The sequence below is a fragment of the Tetrahymena thermophila genome, assembly GCF_000189635.1.
Source record: "Tetrahymena thermophila SB210 genomic scaffold scf_8254815, whole genome shotgun sequence".
Lineage (NCBI taxonomy): Eukaryota > Ciliophora > Oligohymenophorea > Hymenostomatida > Tetrahymenidae > Tetrahymena > Tetrahymena thermophila.
In genome coordinates this window covers 336,652-360,691 of record NW_002476571.1, presented here as the reverse complement: position 1 = coordinate 360,691, position 24,040 = coordinate 336,652, and the positions used below count along the sequence as shown (strand labels likewise).

At 21.4% G+C, this 24,040-nt stretch overlaps 6 protein-coding genes across 6 annotated transcripts; 4 read left to right on the top strand and 2 right to left on the bottom strand. All coding sequences in view use genetic code 6, as the record gives it.

Moving 5' to 3' along the window:
• Positions 1 to 1,235: 1,235 nt before the first annotated feature.
• TTHERM_00198520 (hypothetical protein) lies at positions 1,236 to 1,622 on the top strand (the record flags this gene model as incomplete). Its single annotated transcript, XM_001007033.1, has 1 exon — positions 1,236 to 1,622. One exon carries the CDS (start codon positions 1,236 to 1,238, stop codon positions 1,620 to 1,622), a length of 387 nt encoding a protein of 128 aa, XP_001007033.1.
• Positions 1,623 to 2,583: 961 nt separating this feature from the next.
• Positions 2,584 to 2,967, top strand: TTHERM_00198510 (transmembrane protein, putative; the record flags this gene model as incomplete). Its single annotated transcript, XM_001007032.1, has 1 exon — positions 2,584 to 2,967. The coding sequence occupies one exon, from the start codon at positions 2,584 to 2,586 to the stop codon at positions 2,965 to 2,967; it is 384 nt and encodes a 127-aa protein (XP_001007032.1).
• A 621-nt stretch (positions 2,968 to 3,588) lies between these two features.
• Positions 3,589 to 3,897, bottom strand: TTHERM_000198509 (transmembrane protein, putative; the record flags this gene model as incomplete). Its single annotated transcript, XM_012795353.1, has 1 exon — positions 3,589 to 3,897. One exon carries the CDS (start codon positions 3,895 to 3,897, stop codon positions 3,589 to 3,591), a length of 309 nt encoding a protein of 102 aa, XP_012650807.1.
• A 2,455-nt stretch (positions 3,898 to 6,352) lies between these two features.
• On the top strand, positions 6,353 to 6,814 carry TTHERM_00198490 (transmembrane protein, putative; the record flags this gene model as incomplete). The annotated part of the gene is made up of 1 exon (XM_001007030.2): positions 6,353 to 6,814. One exon carries the CDS (start codon positions 6,353 to 6,355, stop codon positions 6,812 to 6,814), a length of 462 nt encoding a protein of 153 aa, XP_001007030.2.
• Positions 6,815 to 9,373: 2,559 nt separating this feature from the next.
• On the top strand, positions 9,374 to 21,133 carry TTHERM_000198489 (transmembrane protein, putative; the record flags this gene model as incomplete). Its single annotated transcript, XM_012795352.1, has 14 exons — positions 9,374 to 9,658; positions 9,711 to 9,915; positions 11,078 to 11,181; positions 11,236 to 11,787; positions 11,844 to 12,851; positions 12,906 to 13,178; positions 13,235 to 13,477; positions 13,542 to 13,943; positions 14,011 to 14,118; positions 14,183 to 14,506; positions 14,571 to 14,807; positions 14,924 to 18,752; positions 19,341 to 20,398; positions 20,459 to 21,133. The coding sequence occupies 14 exons, from the start codon at positions 9,374 to 9,376 to the stop codon at positions 21,131 to 21,133; spliced, it is 9,303 nt and encodes a 3,100-aa protein (XP_012650806.1).
• Positions 21,134 to 23,071: 1,938 nt separating this feature from the next.
• TTHERM_000198488 (hypothetical protein) lies at positions 23,072 to 23,545 on the bottom strand (the record flags this gene model as incomplete). Its single annotated transcript, XM_012795351.1, has 1 exon — positions 23,072 to 23,545. The coding sequence occupies one exon, from the start codon at positions 23,543 to 23,545 to the stop codon at positions 23,072 to 23,074; it is 474 nt and encodes a 157-aa protein (XP_012650805.1).
• Positions 23,546 to 24,040: the final 495 nt, after the last annotated feature.

Genomic DNA, 24,040 nt, shown 5'->3' with positions numbered 1-24,040 from the left:
AAATTTTTTTCATAATAAAGTATTTATTAATTATAAAATATAGAGATGTCAAAGTTTTTATTAAATTCATATTATTTTATTAGAAATTTTGTTGAATTGTATATTTAAATTATTGTTAAAACAAATTAATTTCTAATTTTGTTAATTTTGCGCTGGCTTCTATTATATATGTATTTATTACAAAGTAAATTATAGTGGTAAGAAAGTACCTGCCAATTTGAGCATCCTCATTAAAATATTATATTTTTTAATGATCTTCTATCTATTTGCAAATACTTTACGAATTTATAAATTAACTTTATTTCTTTTATCTAGTTTTATGTTACAAATATGTAACTTTGAAAAGTCCAAAATACAAATCCGAATAAAAATGTTTTCTAAAGCTATGAAAAAATTACTATAAAATGATTATTTTAAGATATGAATTGTTTTTTTCAGTTACTTGTTAAAATATTTTTTCCAGTACTTTCCTCTACAATTTATAACTTTACGACATTTCTAGGCAAATATATATTCTTGAGAGACTCTATAAATAGATATATTATTTGAGAGTTAGTCAGTCAAATGTAATTTAATAAGCTATCAGATTTCAATTGAGATCAAGGTTTTAATTAATTAAATTTTTTTCTTAAAATTAGCACTTTATCTATAACAATTTTTTTATTTTCTACCTCTCATTTTGGCTAATTTTTTAGCTAAAGTTATTTATTATTAACCTATTTAAATAATTTTCAAATTAATTGAGGCAAACATTTGTTTAATAGGTTTAAATTATACTAATTCAAGTTTTTATTATAACTTTTATTTTGTTTTTCTATTGATTAATTTTCTACTTGAAAGGAGTTACTATGTAGAAATACAATAATTTTATCTATAACTGCAAAATGTACATAAATATTAGTAGTACTTTACAGTTTCTTTTTTATTTTATTTGTAAATATTTTTCCTCTTTCCTTAAAATCTATTTTCTAAATTCTAAAAATTTAATTTTACTTATTACTTTCTTACTTAAATTTCAAAATAGATGAAATTAAATTGAGAGTCTTTTAAATATGCCTCTTTTTTTAAAATTAATTACTAATTTCAAATCTATTTCTCTACTAATCTATAACTAATTCGAAATTGAAAATTAACTTACTTATTTATTTTATATCTATTGAGGATTTCTAAATATTATAAATTAATTAATATTAAAAAATACACATCATACAAATTAAATAAAAAAGTAATTAAAAATGAAAGCCCTCATATTATTAGCAATTATTGTATTGAATACTGTTCAATGTGTTGAAACTCCCTCTTGGCTTAGCCAATCTGCTTTTGAAACTTCATTAAACTGCGTTTCAGCTTTGAAGACTCCCGATTGTATTGATACAACTTGCATTGATGCTGCAGTTGCTTACTCCCTTTGTATCTTTTGTTAATCTTATAATGGTAGCTACAGTTCCTATTTAAATTGCGCTAAAGATTGTGCTACTATTTTTATTAATGATCCCACTACTAAGGATAATACTACAGTTGCTGCTTATGCTAACGGATATACTTCTTGTATTCAAGCTATTAATGGATAGATATTGGCCTTATCAACTTTCTTCTTAGCTGTTTTCGCTTTGCTCTTCTGATTTTTAAATTAAATATAACTCCATAAAATTAATTTATTTGTAATATTTGAATGTATTTATTAAGTTTGACTATGTATTCACATTTAATTTATTATATCCAAATTTACAATCAAGATATTATCTTACAATATTAGATTCATTCATTTAAAAATATAAAAAAAATTAAATTATCAAATTTATTTTAAATTTTTAACAATATAAATTCTTTTAAAAAATGATTTTAAAAAATATTTTTTATTTAAAAACCTAGCCTAATTAATATCTAGTGGTTGTCATTCCACTAGATTTTAATTAGGCGTTTAGCTATACTTTAATAAATTACCTGATTTCAATTGAGATCAAAGCTTTAATTAATTTAAATTTTTTTCTAAAAATTAACGTATTATCTATAACAATTTTTCTATTTCCTACGATTCATCAAAAATAAATAAAGCAAAAGTTATTTTTTGTTTACCTATTAATTTTCAAATTTATTGATACAAAGAATTTCATTTACAATTTAAAAAAAACTAGTTCAAATTTAGATTATTATTTTATTTCTATTGATTTATTTTCTTCTTGAATATAGTCACAATTTAGACATTAAAGACAAGAATTTATCTATAACTTCAAAATATAAAAAAATAACAACAATTTACAGTTTCTTTTTTTTACTTTTTAAAAATTTGTAAATATTTATCTTCCTTACTTAAAATTTGTCATTTGAATTCTAAAAAAATTTTATTTTGCTTATTTCTACTTTCTTAACTTTCAAAGTACATGGAATAAAACTGAGAGCCTTTTAAATAAACTCCCTTATTTTTAGTGATTATTAATTTCAGCTCTATTTTACTGCTGATTTATCCCTAATTCGAAGTTTAAATAAACCTATTTTAAATCTATCAAGGAATTCAAACGAAATAATAATAAATTAATACTAAAAAGAATTATATCAAATAAATAATATAAATAAGTAATTAAAATGAAAGTCATCATCTTAATAGCAATTATTGCTTTTAATGCTGTTAAATGTGATACGCCGTCTTGGGCTAGCTCATCTGTTACTTAAACTGCTAAGAATTGCGTTACAGCTTTGGTACTTCCAACCTGTCTTGCTACCACTTGCGCTGATGCTGCAAAAGCTTACTCCACATGTATTATTTGCTCATCAAACAATGGTAGCTTCAGTGCTTATTTAAGTTGTGCTAAAAGTTGTGCTAATACTTATATTAATGACCCCACTACTAAGGGTGATACCACAGTTGCTACTTATGCTAATGGATATACTTCTTGCATTCAAGCTATGAATGGATCACTATTGGCCTTATCAGGTTTCTTCATAACTATTTTAGCTTTACTCTTCTGATTTTAAAATTAATTAGAAACTATTTTAAAATTTTGAACATAAATATCAAGTTAGGTTATATAATTACATATATATATATAACGTATTATATCCAATTTTAAATCAAAATATTATTTTATAAGTTTATATTTTTTTGAAATTAATTGAATTATTTAAAAATGAAAGGAAATAAATTACTAATGATAAATTAGACAAACTGTATTATATATATATTTTTATTTTTTTTCATCTCAAAAATTTTTAAAAATTTATTTTTGATCATATAAATGAGTACATCTACTTTTTTAAAATACGTTAACAGAAAAATTAAAAATTGATAATAATAATTTAAAAAGCTGTTGATTTTTCTCATTGTATTTAATTAAAATTTATGTCTTTATTTTTTAAAGGCCTGTTTATTAAGAATGTTGCGAACAAACTACAAATTACAAACAAATACATTAAACAATATATTAAAAGTTAATGAAATTGAAGACTTTGATAATTATCCATTTAATACTAAACATAACTTTCCTTTGTTTTGGACAAAAACATGATAATTTTTAATAACCATGTCTGTTAAGATTACTATTGCAATAAAAGCTTTAAGTAACTTGGATGCAAATACCCATTTTATTTTGATCAGAATAAATATAATTGCATTAAATTTTGTTCTAGTAGAACATATGAAAATGAAAATATAAATTGTTTTTCTTGTGCTTATAAATTTAGCTCAAGCTACTCATTTCGTGAATGCAATTAATGCTAACCTGGATACTCAGTGAACTCACAGGATAAAGAAACTTATTCATTTACTTTTTTTAACATCATTAAATTTTTTTTTACTCCAATAAGGATGAATTGCAAATTGTTAAGATAGATAATATTTGCTTGATGGAGAGAGCGTATAATAATCCAGCATTTAACATAATATATACTTTTTAGATCCATATATTAACACAACCTTTTTCTTATAATCCTGCATCTTCAAATATCACTCTCTAGTACTTCCATCAGTGAAGATAAAAACTATAATTTAGGCATATAATTTACATTTTTGTTGCTTTTTTTAATTTAAATAACCCTTCAATAATTTGCTTAAATGAATTAAGAATTAATCAAAATGAAATTTAAAATGTTAATCAATTTCTTTTCATAAAAGAAATGGAAAATAAATTTTTAGTAAAAGATCAACAAAACAATTATAGAGTGAATGTTTTTTCCTTTAAAATCAGTAAATTATAACAAAATAAATTTAAATAAACAGATTAAATTGCATTTAATTTATTTCTTTTCTAAATTTACAGCATCATATATATTCATAGATAAAGAAAGATCAAATTCATAAAATACTAAATATGTTGAATTTATTTAAATTTAATCAATATAACTTACATATGATTATATGAAATACTAATAGTAGTACTTAAAAATGATTTTTGGTTTATTTTAAATTGAGGTAATAAGCTATCTAAAAAATGTTCTATCATGAGACACTCATAAATTTTTAAGCGAAATTTAAAAAAAATCAACTCCGCTTTTTAAATTTTTGTAATTTAATCTTTGTTTTTTTTGAGTGAAAATATACTAAAAATAATATAAGTAAATTAAGGTTTAATTATGCAAATTAAATGTTATTTGAAACTACGTATTTTTCTAAATTTGTTATGAGCAAAAATAGAAGGCTGGCTGGCTAATTAGTTTTTCTATCAATTATTTATAAATTAACCAGCGAAAATGAAATTTAAAAAATGTAAGAAAATAAATATCTTTTTGAAAAATTTTGACCATAGAAATAAACATTTTAGGTAATAATAAAATAATTTATTTATTTTAAATTTTGATAACTTTTTTATTTTATGATTTTTTACTAATATAAATGCAAACCAAAATACTCTCCAAGTCTATACATGAAAGGCACTATTTTTCAGGCATATTTCTTAATTTGCTTTAAATTATTGTGTTTAAAATAAAGTAAATAAATTAATTTTAAAGTATTTTTTACTTTGTTTACATAAAATATATAATTTTTTAAAGCATAATTTTTGTAAATTTTTTTTATTTCATATTTAAATTTAGCTAATTTTAATATCATCTTTGATATCTATTAAATCCTAATAATTCTAAATCCTCATTAATTAAGCTCATAAAAATCACTTTTTTTAAAAAAATACCACCATACAAATTTTTAAATTTCATAAAAATATTTACAGCAAGAAATAGAATTTTGAGCGATCAAAGTATTTATTAAATTAGCATAGTTTTAAAACAAATTTTATTGAACTATACATTTAAATTATTAGTTATATTTCTAATTTTATACTTATTTCTATAACAAAGGTATTTATTACGAAGTAAATTATAATGGTAAAACAGGTCCTGCTAATTTGAGCATTCTCAATAGATTATTATATATTTTTTTTGATGATATTCTTTCTTTCTACTTGCTAATTAAATATTTTACGAATTTATAAATTTATGCTACTTCTTTTTTCTAGTTTTAAGATATAAATTTTATGAGCCTTGAATTGTCACCCATATAAATGCAAATAAAAATGTTTTCTTAACCTATGAAAAAAGTGCTTTTAAATGATCATTTTAAGATATGAATTGTTTTATTTCTGTTACTTGTTTAACTATTTTTTTACTTTAAAAAAAATGAAAAATGAAAAACAAAAATTTATATCCTCTCAGTTTTTTCATTTACAAGTTGTAATTTTAAATTACTGTTAGGCAATAATATATTCTTGACTCTATAAATAGATATATTATTTGGGGCTTGAAAAGTATAATTTAATAAGTTACCTGATTTCAATTGAAATCAAGGTTTTAATTAATTAAAATTTTTTTCCTAAAAATTAACACTTTATCTATAACAATTTTTCTATTTTCTACCAGCCTTAGCCTTTGGTAGATTTTTCAGCAAAATTTATTTATGATTAACCTATTTAAATAATTTTCAAATTAATTGAGACAAAACAATTTCTTTAAAAGGTTTAAAATATACTAATTCAAATTTTGGTTAGAATTTTTTATATTGTCATGTTAAATTTTTTACTTGAAAGCAGTTATTATGTAAATATGAAAGACTTTAATTTTATCTATAGCTGTAAAATGTATAAAAATAAACAATTATTTACAGTTTCTTTTTTACTTTAATGTAAATACTTTTCCTCATTCCTTACAATTTCTATTCTAAATTCTAAAAATTTAATTTTGCTTATTTCTTACTTACTTACTGACTTAACTTTCAAATTAGCTGAAATTAAATTGAGAGCCTTTTAAATATACATTTTTTAAAGTAAATATTAATTTCAAATCTATTTCGCTGCTAATCTATCACTAATTCGAAATTTAAAACTAATTTATTTATTTTAAATCTATTGAAGATTTCTAAAAATTATAAATGAATTAATATTAAAAAAACATATCATATAAATTAAATAAAAAGTAATTAAAAATGAAAACCCTCGTCTTATTAGCAATTATTGTATTGAATGCTGTTCAATGTGTTGAAACTCCCTCTTGGATTAGCTAATCTGATCTTTAAACTACTCTAGCTTGCGTTTCAGCTTTGAAGATTCCTGATTGTATTGCTACCACTTGCACTGACGCTGCAGTTGCTTACTCCACTTGTATCTTTTGCTCATCTAATATTGATAGCTTCAATTCCTATTTAAGTTGCACTAAAGCTTGTGCTACTACTTATATTAATGATCCCACTACTAAGGATGATATTACAGTTGGTATTTATGCTAACGGATATACTTCTTGCATTCAAGCTATTAATCCTATTAATACTATTAATGGATCATCGATATTGGTCTTATCAGCTTTCCTCTTAGCTGTTTTAGCTTTGCTCTTCTGATTTTTAAATTAAATTAATTAATTTGTAAATATTTGAATGTATTTGTTAAGTTTGACATTGAATTTACATTTAATTTATTATATCAAAATTTCAAGTAAATAATATCTTAAAAATTTAGATTTATATTAAAAAATAAAATGATTAAGCTTATTTAAAATTTTAAACAATTTTCTATTAAAAATTGAATAAAAAAATAAATAATATTTATATTATAAGCACTAATAAAATTTTTTAGTAATGTATTCTACAGAGAACTTCAGAAAATAATAGAAAGAATCTTAAAAAATAATACATTACACATACAATTTATAAAATCATAAATAAGAGCCCCTTTTTTATTTTAATTTACACTTTCCCATTGTTTTTAAACATTAAAATAACATTTTTTAATAAATTGAGTAAAGGTCTCTTCAAATACCATGGTACTGACTTACTTACATAATTCTTCTTTTTTGTTAATTCAATCATATTAGCACTTTACTCTTCATTTGATTTATATAAAGCAATTTTCAATAGGGTTTAAATCAGCTTCTTTAGGGGGACATTCAAGAATATTTATGTTGTTTTTTTGCAGCACTTCTACTGCTTCTGCAGCAGTATGCCCTCTGGTCCTGTCTTGCTGAAATATTCCTCCATATGTACCATATGTAGAACCTATTTTTAAATCCTTGCTATTCTTGCTATTGACAATATACCTCTTTAAGATGTTATTTCTGAAGTAGGCTCAATTGATCCAAGTATATGAAGTAAGCTTTATCCTTTCTATCTCATATTTCTCAGATAATACAATCCATATGTTAATGCTCAATCGAAAGATATTCATTTCTTTTCTAAATCTTTCTTCCACCCAATTTTCTTGGTCTCTTCTCAGCACAAAAATACTAGAGTCATCAAGATAGATATTACTCTCATCTGAGTAGAATATCTTAATTTAGCTTCTTTTTACTTCATAAACAGTATACTTTTGATAATCTATAAATATCTTTCTATACGATTTTATTATTTTGTATAAATTGTTGAATGCATTACCTTGACCGTTTAACCTTTATTTAATACTACAGTTTATGTAATTACTATCTTTGATAATTTTATTATTTTTTTTAAGGAAGATTAAATTGACTTTCCTTTATCTTTTCTCCCTTCCTATTCCTATTCTTTACTTTAGCATTAATACTATTTACTGAAGAGTTAGAATACTGCTTTATTTTATTGTAAATCCTCACACAATTAGTTATTCCGCTTTAAAAGAGAACTCATATCATTAATTCCTTAGGTAAACAAGGGATAAAATATTAGCTTTACAGATTCACTAAAAAATTTAAATACTAATTGTCTGTTGTAATTGTTTTTAATTTTTGAAATTTTAGTTTTTTATCACTTTGAAATAATTTTTGAAATGAGCAAGTATTACTGAATGATTTTTAAAAATATTAATTAATAATTTAAATTTGCATTTATCTTTTAAAATCAATAGTTTTTAGCAAGCGTTTTTAATATTTCTATTTTGAATAAAATAATTTCTAAATATCTAACTAACCTTTAATAATTCATTTCAAATAGTTTGTTGTAAATATTTTACATATTAAAATATGAATAAAAAGAAAAATAATAATAAAAATTAAGTTATGTTTTTTTGACTCAATTTTGGTAGATTAATTTTTCAAAATATTATTTTATTATTGACTGATTATATTCTTTTGTATTTGATAATACAATTTCACATAATATTTATTATATAAACATGTTATTACAACATTTAAAAAATAAATTTATATCTTTTGGTTTTTCTTTAATGAAAAATAATTTAAGGGCATTAATTTTTCTTTGAAATTCCATATTATTTTCAATTTATGAGAAAAGATAAATGTTAATTCGATTTTCAATCAATTTATTTATTAAGTAGCCAACGAAAATGTAATTTAAAAAATGCAAAAAAAAATTTAAAAATCCAAAATGCTCTCAAAGTCTGTCTATACATTAAAGGTAATATTTTGGAAAATAAATAAATCATTTGTAAAGTATTTTTTTGCTATTTTTACATAAGATATAGAATTTTTTTTAGCATAATTTTTGTGAATTAATATTATTCCATTTTCATATATTTTTTGAAGAAATAAACTGTTATTTTAACTAATTTTTATATTACCTTTGATATCCTTTGAATTCTAATTAACTCTAAATCCTCATTTTTTAGGTCAAAAAAAAATCATATTTTGAAAAAAATAATTAAAATTTTTAAAAATAGAATGTTTAGCGATGAAGTTTTTTAATTTTAAATGGGGAAGAGCACCTATTTAAATATATATATTATTCTTTAACATTTAGAACAGAGCTCTTGATCTTCTAAATCAGAATCAATAATAAATAAAATAGTGATCTTATTATTATAATTTCAAAAGAGGTAGACTTTTCACATTATATTTAAAATAGATGAGTTTATTTTGGAAAAGCTTTTTTTCAAGAATATTGATATTGATTACAAACTAAAATTTACAAAAAAGAATGCAAAAAAATATTTAAAAGTTGATGAAGTAGAAGACTTTGATAATTATCCATTTTATGCTGAATATAACTTTGCTTTCTTTTGGTCAAAAAGATGGTGATAGTTAATGTAATTAAGTATGCTAAGATTGCTCTAGCGATAAAAACTTTGAGTGCCTTGGATGTAGATACCCATTTTATTTTGATCAGAATAGCTATAATTGTGTCTAATCTTGTCCTAGTGGAACATACGAAAACTTTAACATGGAATGCATTTCTTGCGATTCTAAATTTTGCTCAAGCTGCTCATCTACTGAATGCTATTAATGCTTACCTGGATACTCTTTGGACCCATAGAATAAAGTAACTTAATCACCATTTTTTTTAAAAACCATTGCATTTTTTTTTATTCCAGTAAGGATGCATTGCGAATTGTTAAGATAGTTAATCTTTACTTGATGGAGAATGCGTATATGAATGCAGTATTTAATCTAATAGCTATTCCTTAGATCCATCTTCTAACACATGCATTTAACTATAAATCTGCCCATCCTTATCTTATATACCTGAATCTTAAGCAGTTGATAAAATATAGTTCTATAGTGCATCCATCAGTGAAGGTAAAAACTATAATTAGGCAAATAGTTTATGTTTTTAGTTATTTTATTTAATTTAAAAATATTTCTATAGTTTAATTAATTGGCTTTCAGATATATCTAAATAAGACTATATTTTTTTTCATAAAAGAAAGAGGAAAAGAATTATTTAGTAAAAAAGATCAACAAAAAAACCCTAGTTTCATTGTTTTTTCCTTTAAAATCAGTTAATTATAATAAAATCAATTTAAATGAATAGATTAAATTTCATTATATTTTCTTTTTTCTAAATTTATAGTATTGATCGATTTATATTCATAAATAAAGATCAAATTCATAAAATATAATTTAACTATATTTATTGAATTTATTTTAATTTTATTAATATAACTTGCTAAATGATTATATGAAATACTATTTATAATATTTTAAAAATAATTTTTTATTTTTTTAAATTAAAGTAATAAGCTATTAAAAAACTTGTTATCATGAAAGTATTCATAAGCGAATTTTTAAAAAATATACCCTATTTTTTAAATGATTGAATCTTCATAAAAAAATTTATTAAAATAACTTTTAAAAGTATCTAAATTCCTCTTTTACATTTAAGAAAATCCTTCTTTTGTATTTTAATGAGAGGTTTTTGTTATTTTTTTAATTATTCATTTATTAAGTTAATTCAAAGTTTAAATAGCTGAGTTAGTTATGAATTTATTATTCTATATTAATAAATAATATTTAATAGCTAATTATATTTTTAACTAAAATTTGCTTATTTGATATTTTATTGAGAATTAGCATTTTTAAATTTTGCAAAGAGTTATAATGGTAATTAACTTCTAAATTGAATGATTGCTATTAAATTGAATAAGTTTCTAAAAAAAGTTGATTTTTAAAATGCTGAATTTTATCTTTATTTGCTTTAAGTAAAAATAATTAAAAGCTCATTTAAAACATCTAATGAAAATAATTCAAATTTAAAATATTTTATAATATTGTATAAGCAAGCATTTTATAAAATATTTTACTTTTTTTATCAAAAAGAGGCTTGTGTGTTTTTTAATAAGACTCATTTGTTTAATCAAAAACTTTGTTTTAGCTATATTAAAAATTAAAATTAATATAGAGATCCTAACTCTACATATTACTCCAAATACCGAAAATTTTTTTAATTTAAAAAAAAAAGATAATAGCACTATGCTTTAGATTGATCTATAAGGCAAAGTTATTGTGAAATCAATTCCTTAGCTCGTACCTTAAGCTTATTATACTTTTCCATAATTAGCATCTGTAAATAAATTATTTCTTTTTATTTCTTTTTTAAGTTTCAAAAATTAATAACAGATCGCAAATTGTGTGTAAACAGTAGAATAATCAACTCAAAATAAAACGCTATCGTGTATGAATATATATACCCAAGTTTTCACTTTTTAAATCTCTAGTGGCTTACTTTTATCATAAAACATTACATTTAATTAATAAATAAGTAATATATATTACTTAGATGGAATGAAAATGACTTTTTTGACATAAGCAGGTTTTATAGTCTAATATGACTTCCAATCTTATTAATTTTCTGTTGTTGATAATTCATCAGATACTTTAAATTAAATACTCAGCGTTTAAAATTATCAGTTAAAAAATGATCAATTTATCCTTGCTATTAACTCAACAAATACAATTTTTTATTATGATTAATCATTTAACAAGAATATACTTTTATAGTATTCATCATAGAACACTCTTTAAATAGAAAATTTAGATACACAAAATATGTGGGTGTTCTACTAAAATAATAAAATAGACTTTTACTAAATAATATTTGGTCAAACTCCTTTACTAATCAAATCTATCACTCCTTAGACTATTCTATATTCAATAATGAGATCTAATGAAGTAAAAAATACTATTTTATTAATATTAAAATAAAATATTTATATCTAAATATATAGACTTTGACTCTAATTGGTGGTAAAAATTAAACAGCAACTTAAGTACTCTAAATTAGCTCAAATAAATAAGTTACAGAAATCACAAGTGCTTTACCACCTACTTTCCTTAATTCTGACTGCTTTTGGAAGACTAAAGATATCTATTTCTCTCAAAAACAAGATCTGCTTTACATTTTCAACCTTAACTCAAATAATTTTAATCTTTCTTATACTCTTAAACTATCTTAACCTTTAGTTTGCTCACTAACTTCTTTAGAAGTTTTTTAAAATAATGATAAAATATATTTGTTAACTTAAATAATGTAAGATATATAAATTTAAGAGCTCACTTAAAGTCAGTTAACCTCTGTAAATTCTAGTTAAATGTATTTCTCATCTGAATAGCATACTTATTACTATGCTTAATTTTTATTTAATACTCCGGCAATTAATATTTTAGATACTGTTACAAATAATTAAATATTAGAATTAAAATGCAATGGAATTACTTACTAATATGATTTAGAATCGAGATAGATTACTAAATCATTTTATTTTTGGGATGATTTTTATTATCCAGACCAAACAATTTATCTAGGCTATTAGTTATACAACTATATAGCTGTATAAGAAGAAGAAAAATTAATACTTACTGGAATAAGAAATGGTGTTTTGACAATAAGAGAATTGAATTTATATACTTTTGAAATACTTTTAGAAAACCAGTTTAGTGATATAGATATTGCACCTGACCAAATACATTTCTTTAATTAACCGTTCTATATCAAGAGTACAAAAACATTGATAGTTAATAAATAAAATGTAGTAATAATCGAATCTAAAACAAAATTAACAGAGCTTCTTATTTTTCATTATAGTTAAATAAACAACTAATACAACTATACATTCTCAATAAGATAGATAGTAAATGACGTTTAAGTTTCACAGAAAACTGGCGATATTATTTGTTTCTTAGTTTTATAGTAAATATACCTTTCATAAATATTGATCTACAATGTTTACAAAGATGTAATTATTTTTATTTTATTCAAATTATTTTGATAATCATTCTTTTAAAAATAGTAAAATCCTGTTTATGTCACTTCAAAATTTTATAATATTTGTTTTGGCTAGATAGGTTTTTTCAATCTAAACTAAGATATTATTTACTATTCTGATTATTTCGGAGGAATAATAAGTAGGGACCTTCTAAACAATTATAAGAAAAAAATATTTAGTTAATATACATAAATTATTTCTTATTATTTATCTCCAAATTTAACATATTAGATCTTTGGCTTAACACCTTATACTACACTTTAAATTGTCTCTACTCAAGATAATAAGGTTTTATATGTATCATATCAATATAAAATAATTTTAAAATAGTTATATATTTTTTTTTAAACTAGGAAATACCTACTGGTTCATACATAGCATATTTCGTTAGTTATGGCAACAAAGTATTTATTCTCAGCAATAGTGCCTTTTTATAATACTATGATGGAGATACAAATTAGATCATACTATACCAAAACGACTATTATGGGTAAGGTATGTAGAACTTTTTACATAAATAATATTAGATAATATTTATAAATACCATGATCTCTCTTATAATTAGTTTAGATGATCCGAATCTTTAATTATAACAGGTAAAATAAACTAATATATAAACTTAAGTTTAACTTCTAAAAAAACTTTTTTTTTTAATATAAGGTATAATAAAATATTTATAATGAATTTCAATTTAACGATATTTAAGTTCCTTTATCTGGTGATAATTTTTGGCTATAGTAAATAGTAGATGTAAAATAAATATTTTGTTATGAATATTAAAATAATGATTTTTTAAATACATAACAATATTAATATGTTGTTAATTTTTATGAGTTAGATATATAGTTAAATATATATACAAATTAAATAAGAGTGATAAAATACCAAAAGATAATAGCATAAATTAATATTGATTTCTAACAACCTGTTTAGCTAATTTCTTAAAATTACATGTACTATCATAAATACGATAATAAAGGATTTTATTATCCATATTAAAAATATATGGTAATAGTTGTTGGATTTCGTCTTGCTTTAATTAGCTCAACTAATTTTGAAATTGTAAAAATTTATTTAACATTTACTTAATTTCTTTCTTTACTTATTTGATATAAAAAATATAAAAAAGCTTTTTAATTACGTGTCTAAATAAATATTTATGAATCTTGCATACGATATAGAATTAGGATACATGGCTTTTGTAGATAACTTGTAAGATTGCATATTCGACTTAAAGGTAAGTAAATATATAAATTTAAAAATAAAAATTTTACTTTTTTTTTTCATAAATCATTTTTAAGGCTATTTCTTTAAATTGCATCACTAACAACTTTCCGTTTGCAGATTACTTTTATGGGACTATTATTTAAAGACAAAAATAGTTAATCATCTTTTATAGTAAATATAGTTTAAGAGTGTACTCTTTAAAAGAATAAATTTATAAGTTTGTTAAATATTCAGAAAACTTTTTTGCTTATTATATATATTATAATGACTATGGTAGCAATATAATTATTGGAGATAACTAAAGTAACAGTTTTAAAATACTTAATTTAGATACATATCAATTGTTAGATACTTCTTTCCCAGCATTTACTACTAACACTAATGAAAATCTGTATAAGGTATGAAAATAAATAAATTTCAATTGTACGAACAATTTTATATATATTATTTTTTAACTAAAAGTTTTATTTTTTCTCTGACCAAATATAAGTGATGCTATTTTCTACTTACAGTAATTCTATCGTAATATATAACATAAATACTCAAGTGGTTATGTAAACTATCTAACTATAGTATTAATTTAATCATCAAAGTCAAATAGTTGTTGATGAAATTCTTGATCTGGTTATGCTAATTGATAATTAAAATTAAATTGAAATTATTTCTTATGATACCAATTAAACTGTTCAAATATTTTAAGTAATTTTTTTAATTTATTATTTTTTTCCTTTTATAAAAATATCCTTTAGTTTTCACTAAAGTTATTTAAAAAATTCAATTTTTATATATTTTTTCTTAACATAATATTAAAATAGTTAGATAAGGTATAAAATGACGCAAATGCTTACTAAAAAATATTGATTTGGGACCATTATAAGAGAAAACTTTTTGCAAGCTCAAATAATATTTTTTATATATTTGATTACGATGATAATATTTTTATTTGCAAATACCAATTTTAGCTTCCAATATTTGATATTTACATCAGCTTTAATAAAAATTAAATATTTGTTACAGACTATTTGAATTTAAAAGTTTTTGATTACTCTATCTTAGAGTTTAACTAAAATTAATAATTACCTTATAGTTTAATACCAAATCTATTATAGATTAATTAAAACCAATATATTTTATTTGATAATGGTCAATCAACTCTTAAAAATATAGTCAATGGTGAAGTAAAGGATGCTAAATACTTTAATCAACTAAATCCTTCATACTTTTACTACAATTATTACAATAAAAATGACTCTTAAATTTATGTAATAATATTTAATTAACTCTTAATCTACAATATAACTTCTACTAGAATTACTCCTATATTTTCTTAATTGCTTGATTCTTAAATAGTTACTTTTATCAGAGACTCTGATTTCCAAGTTCTTTTTTTAACTTAAAAGTAGTCTTTATATTCTCTTTAGAAGAATCAAACTAATCCATAGCTCATTATACTAGCATATATATCAACAGGAATAGGCCAATTTATTATGATTGATGATTCCTATTTAATATACAGCTCAACAAAAAACAGAAGCCTATGGAATAAGATAATATTTTCATACTCATAGTCTCTTTCAACTTAAATTAAAATTGAATAATTTTAATTTAAATTAGAATAAAATGATATTATTAAAAAGCTTATTAGAATAGATAATACTTTGAACATCATAATATTAACAAATGAATATATACAAATAATAGATATTTAGACAGGAGATATTTTGTAAACCTCTCAATTAGATTTCTAAAACCAATAATCTTAAATCTACTTTGATCCTCTTTATTAAAGGATTTACTATACAGATAGAACTGAAGGAGTTAACGTATATGATCTAAAAATGTAAATTATTAAATAGAATTTACCATCTTCAAGTATAAAATTAAAAATGGAAGGCTCTTTCATATATATGCTTTCATTTAACTCTGTAAGTATATACTTAAGATAAGACCTCAAATTATTCTAAATAATAAGAAATTTTAATAGCACTCAATCACTAATAGATATTGAGTACACTGGATTTAATAATACTTTTGTTTTATATTTCGACAATTCAATTAGTTTCTTTGATGCTAACCCTTTTTATTAACCTAAATTAATTGATTATTTATAAATATAAAATTATAAGGTTTTATCTTCATAATTAAAACTCCAGAATTCTTAGTATTTAATTGTTGATATGATGATTATAACTATAGAAAATACTATAAAATACATCACTTAACTAAATATTGGCTCTTTTTCAAAAAATATTTGCTCAGCATAGTTATAAATACGAACAGATTAAAATGATTTAATAACAAAAAATCAATAAAGTGATTATTTGAATTTATTATCACTAAAATAGCTCTTAATTTAGAACATTATTTATAGTATGGATATAAATAATGGCGAATAAACAGATTTAAAGTATCCTTTTGTTAGCTCTAGCTCTGTGACAAACTAGTACTCGCTAAACATTTAAGCTATAAACAATAATAGTATTTATCTAAATATTCAAAATAGTACAGATTAAAATATTGTAGAGCTGAAACTATAAAACCTAAAAATTTCCTTTAAAAACTTAAATAATACTCAGTTCTTATTTGGAAATCAAACATTTAAAAAATTAGAAAGACTGTTTTTGAATGACATAGAATTATCAGATTTTGGTAGTAACCAGCTATCATTTGAAAGTATCAATCATCTATTTATCTAAAATTTAGTGATTAATGGCGAACAAATTCAACAGATTAACAAATAGATTATACTTTTCTAATATATTAATATAGTTGTAATACAGAACATTACTTTTACTAATTGCCAATTTAATAATATAATGAATCTACTTTAATTTATTAATATAAACTAATTGACCATAAATAATTTGAACATCAACCATAATATTTTACATTCAAACTTTAAACAAAACTCTATGATAAATATCTCATAAATAAATTTACTTACAATAAATAATACTAACCTTATAGAGAATATGTTTTAAAATGTTTAAATATTCAAAATAACTAATGTTACTTCAATTAGTATTAGCAACATGAAATCATCTTAAAATGAAATAATAATGAATTAAAATGTCGACGTATAAGGTATTATTTTCTAAATTGAAGCAACTCCTTAAGTTAATTTCATTAAAATCCAATTTAATGATCTTAAATTTACCTCACTCTCACCCCTTTCTTTACTGAAATTTTCTAATGTAAATCAAACATTAATTTTTAATGATTTTTATTTCACAGATTTTAAATTAGAAAACTCTTAAAATAGCTCAATTAGTGGCTAATAATTTTTTATTTTAGAATGTGAGGGAATACTTAATTCGAATTTCTCAAATATTCAGATAAAAAATTCAAGTTTGCTAGGATTTATTAACTTACATGATTTAAAAAATGATAATGGAGTTAATATTTAAAATAAAATATCAACATACTACAACTATTAGCACTCTCTTTCTGCAACAAATCAACTAATGTTACTTAATGCTTAATAATTAACAATAATAAATTCTAATTTTACATCTATCTCTAGCATAAATTCAGAAGCTGGCTTTATTTAAATTTAAGTAAGCTAAAGCTTTCTTTTAGATACAATCTAAATTTAAAAAGTTGAACTTAAGTAAAATAGTTTTATATACATATCTTAAAGTCCTTAAATAGTTATCTAAAATGTTTAATCAAAAAATATAGAAACAAATAACATAGCAAGTGTTTTTTATTTGTTATAAATATCGAGTCTAATAATGAAAAATAACAATTTTATCATGAACCTATCTTATCTTGATGGAGGAGCTATTTATTTAAACTAAATATCAGAAATAATCTTTTTAGGTAACACATTTTAGTAAAACGAATCAAAGACAGGAAATGGGGGAGCTATTTATTGCTTCAGTAGCGTATTTTCTTAGTTTCATGGCAATACTTTCTTTTAAAATTCATGTAGATAAGGTTCAGGTGGAGCATTATTGTTGAACAATTGTGATATTTAAAACATGACAGATAATATTTTCAAATAGAATTCTGCTCTTATAGGAGGTGCTTTTAGATATTAAGGCATATAACCTTATGTTTTATAAAAAACAAATGTGAGCCAAAAGAAGCTTACCTAAAATTAAAATTCTTTTATTAAAAACTATGCATAATTATATGGAAAAAATATAGGTTCCTATCCATTTTATTTGGATGTTAAAAATTAAATGCAAGATGATTTAAAGATTTAAAGTGCTAAATTAGAAAATTTATAAAGTGGTAGCACATCTTCACCTATAATTATGAGATTAATAGATGAAGAAATGAGAGAAGTTAGTTTTTAAAAAAATACAAATTAGATAAATTAAGAAATCCTGATTGAATTTAGTAGCTATTTACTTGAATTGTAAAGTTAAGAAGTTGGGCTTTATGGTGACCTCAGATAGAATTATAATTTTGATTAATTTGGTTTCGTTTTTAATGTGTCTTATTCTTATCAGCCTAATGCTAACTCCTCTATCACAGTTAAAACAGTTAGCCCTGTCCCTATTTTAAATACCACAACTTTTATGTTTGACTATCAGGAGTTAAGTATCTCTATTGATGTTAACTTTAGGAAGTGTTAGTAAGGAGAAATTTTACAAGCTTTGTAGAAGTATAAAATATGTTTTACTTGCTAATAAGGTAAATTTTTATTTAATAATGATTTCAAGATATAAAAGAAATTAAAAATTTATTGAATGTTTTTTGTAATAGCTGATCAAATCTTCTTTATTGCTATATTAATTGCAAATAATCTATTATAAATAAATACAAGGTTCAAAAATATTAAATAAGTATTTTAATAAAACTAACTGAATTAGTTTATGGATTATCTACAATATTATCAATAAAAATTTAATACCATTTTTAGCTTTTTCCTCAACATAAATCAAAAACACCAACTTCTTTTACAACTTTAAAAGTTCTAAATGGAGATTTAAATAAATCCCAAAAATAATTTTAAAATTTTCTTATTTTACTAAAAAAATTTTATATTAAATTTTTGAATTGGAATAAGCATCTATCTATCCCCCCCTCAACTTTAATATTTTTATTTTCTTTTTAAAAATACTTTAAAAATTAAATAACCTAAAATTTTATTTTGATTATTATAGCTCCTTTTAAAAAATAATTTTTTTAAATTTAACTCAATAATAAAAACAATCTATTTTTACCAAATATTCTTAAATATGCTTCAAATAATTAAACTAGCCAACTTTTTTTAAATAGGTAATTATTGCTTACAAGATCCAAATTAATTCGAAAATTTGCAGTGTCTCAAATGCCCAATAGGTTCTAAAAATTGTTATTCTAATACCATACAGTTATAAAATGGGTATTGGAGTAAGAATTAGCATTCAGACTAAATTTACTAATGTATAAACCCATAATTTTGTACCCCCGAAGACCCTTCAAATAAGTTTGGATGCTAAATAGGACATGTAGGAGCTATTTGTGAATCTTGTGATTCTTAAGGAATTTTTTGGGGATCAAGATATGGAAGAAGTAATGGAGGAATTTAATGCTAAGAATGCTCGAAGGAGAATTCAAATTACTCTATCCTAATTATATTTTTGTTTTTGATAATAATTTGTGCTTATTTAATCTTCTAAATTTAAAGATAGCTGATATTAATATAAAGAAAAATGGAATGGTTTTATTTGAGAAAGCTTTAAATAATTTTACTATAAAATCAAAACATTAGTAGTTCTTCATCTTACATCAAAATTCTTATCAACTATTTATAGTTTATAGCATTAATAAATAACTTAGGCATATAGACTTAATAATTTATTTCTGTTGCTGAAGTTGCAGGTGGTGATCCTCTATAGCATACAGTTTATAATTTAGATTGTATATTTAGTAGCTATGATATCTAAATTCCTTTGTATGCTATGAGAGTTATATTTATCAATTCCTAAATAATTACCATATTTTTGTTGATCCAGTTAGTAAAATTCCTCACAAGCATGTTTAAGATGATAGATGACTTTTCATTTTTGATTTCTTCTTTCATATTAATATATTTATTCTTTAGTTCTTCCGTAATTAAAGTATTGATATAGTCTTCATCTTGCAGAGATATAGGAGACAATCTATATATTATTACTGAAATGCAGGATGTATGCTACACTTAATAACACATTAAAATATTACTATTTTTAATAGGTCCACTACTTTTTATATGGTTCTTTTTAATTCCTGCATCATTTTACATTATCTTGTACAGAAATAGATAAAAATTATAAAGCTTGCTTTATATGAAGAAGTATAGTCTTTTGTACTAAGTAAATAGTTTTTTAATAAACGAAAAGCATTTTTTTTTTAATAAAATTTTTTATCAATAGGAATATAAAGTAAAATCTTATTATTGGGAGTTAACTAGAAGTCAAGCAAGAGCATCTCTTGTTATATTTCTAAATTTAATTAGGGTTTCACCATTACTAAAAGCTCAGTTCTTATTATTTTTTATGAGTATTTATCTAATATTTTTGATAAAAGTAAGTCCTTATTAAAGATAGTAATTAAATAATATTGATTAACTATCTTGCAGATTAGTTATAATAAGTATATTCATAATATAAATGATATTACTTACAGATAATCTATTATTTTAATAAATATTATAAATTATTTTGATTGCCTTAAATATGAGTTTCCTAGCAATCTTGCTCTTATTAATAGTATAAAGACCAATTCCTTATGATAAAAATAATTTAAATATCTTATAAAAATTCTAAGTTTAAATATCAAAATTAATTCCAAACTCTATTTATTAACTTACTTATTAAAAATAGATAAATTTATTAAGAATAAATTATCTATGGAAAATAGTTGGAAACTCTTTAAGCAAAGTTATTGGTATGGAAGCAAATTTAAAGAACAAAAAATGGTTTTTATCATCAAAACGGTCTTAGTAAAGTTAATTCAAAGTTAGATTTCCAATATTTAACTAAAAACTAAAAACTAATTTCTATAAAAAAGCACTAGATAATTGTAATTTAGATAAAAATATAAAATGAATAGAATGTTATTTCTAAAATAAAAACAATTTTAACTTAAAAGATAAAAATAATAACTTTATCAAAGATAAAAAATGTTTTTATCTAAATTGTTTTATTTGTATAAATAACATATTTTATTTTTGAATTTACAAAATTACATTAAAATCATATTTATTTGAACTTCATTTTATTTGGAATGTTGAAAACAAAATCAAGTTTATTTTAATGTTTAAATTTATTTTAATTAACTTTTATAAATTTTTTAAATATTGGAGAAATTAAATTTCTTTGTAGTGAAAAAGACATATTAAATTTTCAAACATAGCAAAAACAAATATTTCTTTATTTGAATATAAAATTATTAAGGCTAATTAAAATATTTCCACTTTTTCATAAATTCATGAAAATTTTTATAGAATTTATATTCAAAGATTTAATTAATTTTTTGATGAAGAAATTTAAATAAATTTTTTTATCAAACATTTAATCTTGAATTAATTAATTTTTTTACATTTAAAATGAATGAAAAAAGGCTTAAATCTAAAAATTAAATGTTTGATTAATAATTTAAATTTGTATTTATTTTTTAAAATCAATAATTTTTAGCAAGCTTTTTTAAAAATACACTAAAAATAACTTAAGTATATTAAGGTTTATTTATGCGCATTAAGTGTTCTTTCAAACTACATATTTTTTTAAATTTTTTATGAGAAAAGAAAGATAAAGGTTAATTGGATTTTCAATCAATTGATTTATAATAAAGCCAAGGAAAATGAAATTTAAAAAATATGAAAAAATATACAAATCCAAACACTCTCTAAAGGTAATTTTCATTAAATTTTTGTGCTTAAAATAAAGTAAATAAATCATGTGTAAAGTATTTTTTTTCTCAAGTATTTATAAGAATTAATGAATGATTTTTTTAAATATTAATTAATAATTTAAATTTGCACTTATCTTTTAATTAATATCCATTAGTAAGCGTTTTTATATTTTTATTTTGAATACTAATTTATAAAAATATCATTTTATTATTGACTGACTATATTCTTTTGTATTTGATATTATAATTTTACATAAGATTTCTTATAGAAATAAGGATAAATTTGATTTTCAATCAATTTATTTATTAAGTAGTCAAGGAAATGAAATTTAAAAAATGCGAAAAAAACTTAAAAGTCCAAATACTCTCAAAGCAGTCTATACATTAAGTGTTCTATTTAGGATACATATTTCTTTATTTTTATTAAATTTTTATGAATAATCATTTATAAAGTATTTTACTTTGTTTACATAAGAAATAGAATTTTTTATAGATAATTTTTGTAATTTTATATTATTCCAATTTCATATTTTTTTTTGAAGAAAAAAACTTAAAATGAAATGAATTTTCATATTATCTTTGATTTTTTTTGAATTCTAATTACTGTAAATCCTCATTTTTTTAATAAGAAAAAAATCACTTTTTTAAAAAATAGTGCTATAATTAACTAATTTGATTATTTTAAAATAGTTAGGAATTTCATTATTCTATTTTTAAAGTGTTATGGTATAATTGCTTTTTTATTAGAATTTTTTTGAATAGATTATTGTGCTTTCTAAAATTTACATACTCGCCCGCATGTCATGCTCGCGAAAAACAAACAAATTCGAAATATAATATTTGGTGATAGAGTTTTTTAATTTTAAATTGGGATGAGTTTCGATTTAAATAAATTTGTTATTCTTTAACATTTAGAATAGTGAGTAGTGATTATTTAAATCAAAAATATATCAAATAGTGATGTTATTATTATAATTTAAAAACATTGATTTTCCTCATTATTTAAAATTGATTTGTTGATTTTGGAAAAGCTTTATTTTCAAAAATATTGATATTGATAAAAAACTAAAAATAACAAATAATAATACAAAAAAATACTTAAAAGTTGATGAAGACTTTGATAATTATACATTTCATACTGAATATAACTTTCCTTTCTTTTGGTCAAAAAGATGGTGCTATTTAATGTAACTAGGTATGCTAAGATTGCTCTAGCGATAAAAGCTTTGAGTGCCTTGGATGTAAATACCCATTTTATTTTGATCAGAATAGCTATAATTGTGTCCAATCTTGTCCTAGTGGAACATACGAAAACTTTAACATGGAATGCATTTCTTGCGCTTCTAAATTTTGCTCAAGCTGTTCATCTGCTGAATGCTATTAATGCCTAACTGGTTACTCTTTGAACCCATAGGATAAAGTAACTTAATCACCATTTTTTTAAATAACAATTGCATTTTTTTTATTCCAGTAAGGGTGTATTGCGAATTGTTAAGATAGTTAATATTTACTTGATGGAGAGTGCGTATATGAATGCAGTATTTAATCTAATAGCTATTCCTTAGATCCATCTTCTAACACATGTATTTAACTATAAATCTGTCCATCCTTATCTTTTATACCTAAATCTTAAGCAGTTGGTAAAATATAGTTCTATAGTACATCCATTAATGAAGGTAAAAACTATAATTTAGGCGAATAATTTATGTTTTTCGTTATTTCATTTAATTTAAATATCGTTCAATAGTTTAATTAATTGGCGTTCAGATATATAGAGGGAAATTAAAAGACAATATTTTTTTCATAAAAGAAAGTGAAAAAATAATTATTTAGTAAAAAAGATCAACAAAAAAATTCTAGTTAAATTACTTTTTCCTTTAAAATCAACAAAATCAATTTAAATGAATAGATTAGATTTTATCAATATATTTTCTTTTTCTAAATTTATAGTATCTATCAACTAAATATTCATTTTTAAAGATCAAATTCATAAAATATAATTTTATAATATTTTAAAATAATTTTTTAATTTTTTTAAATTATGATAATAAGTATAAAAAAACTTCTTGTCATGAAATTATTCATAATTTTAAGTGAATTTT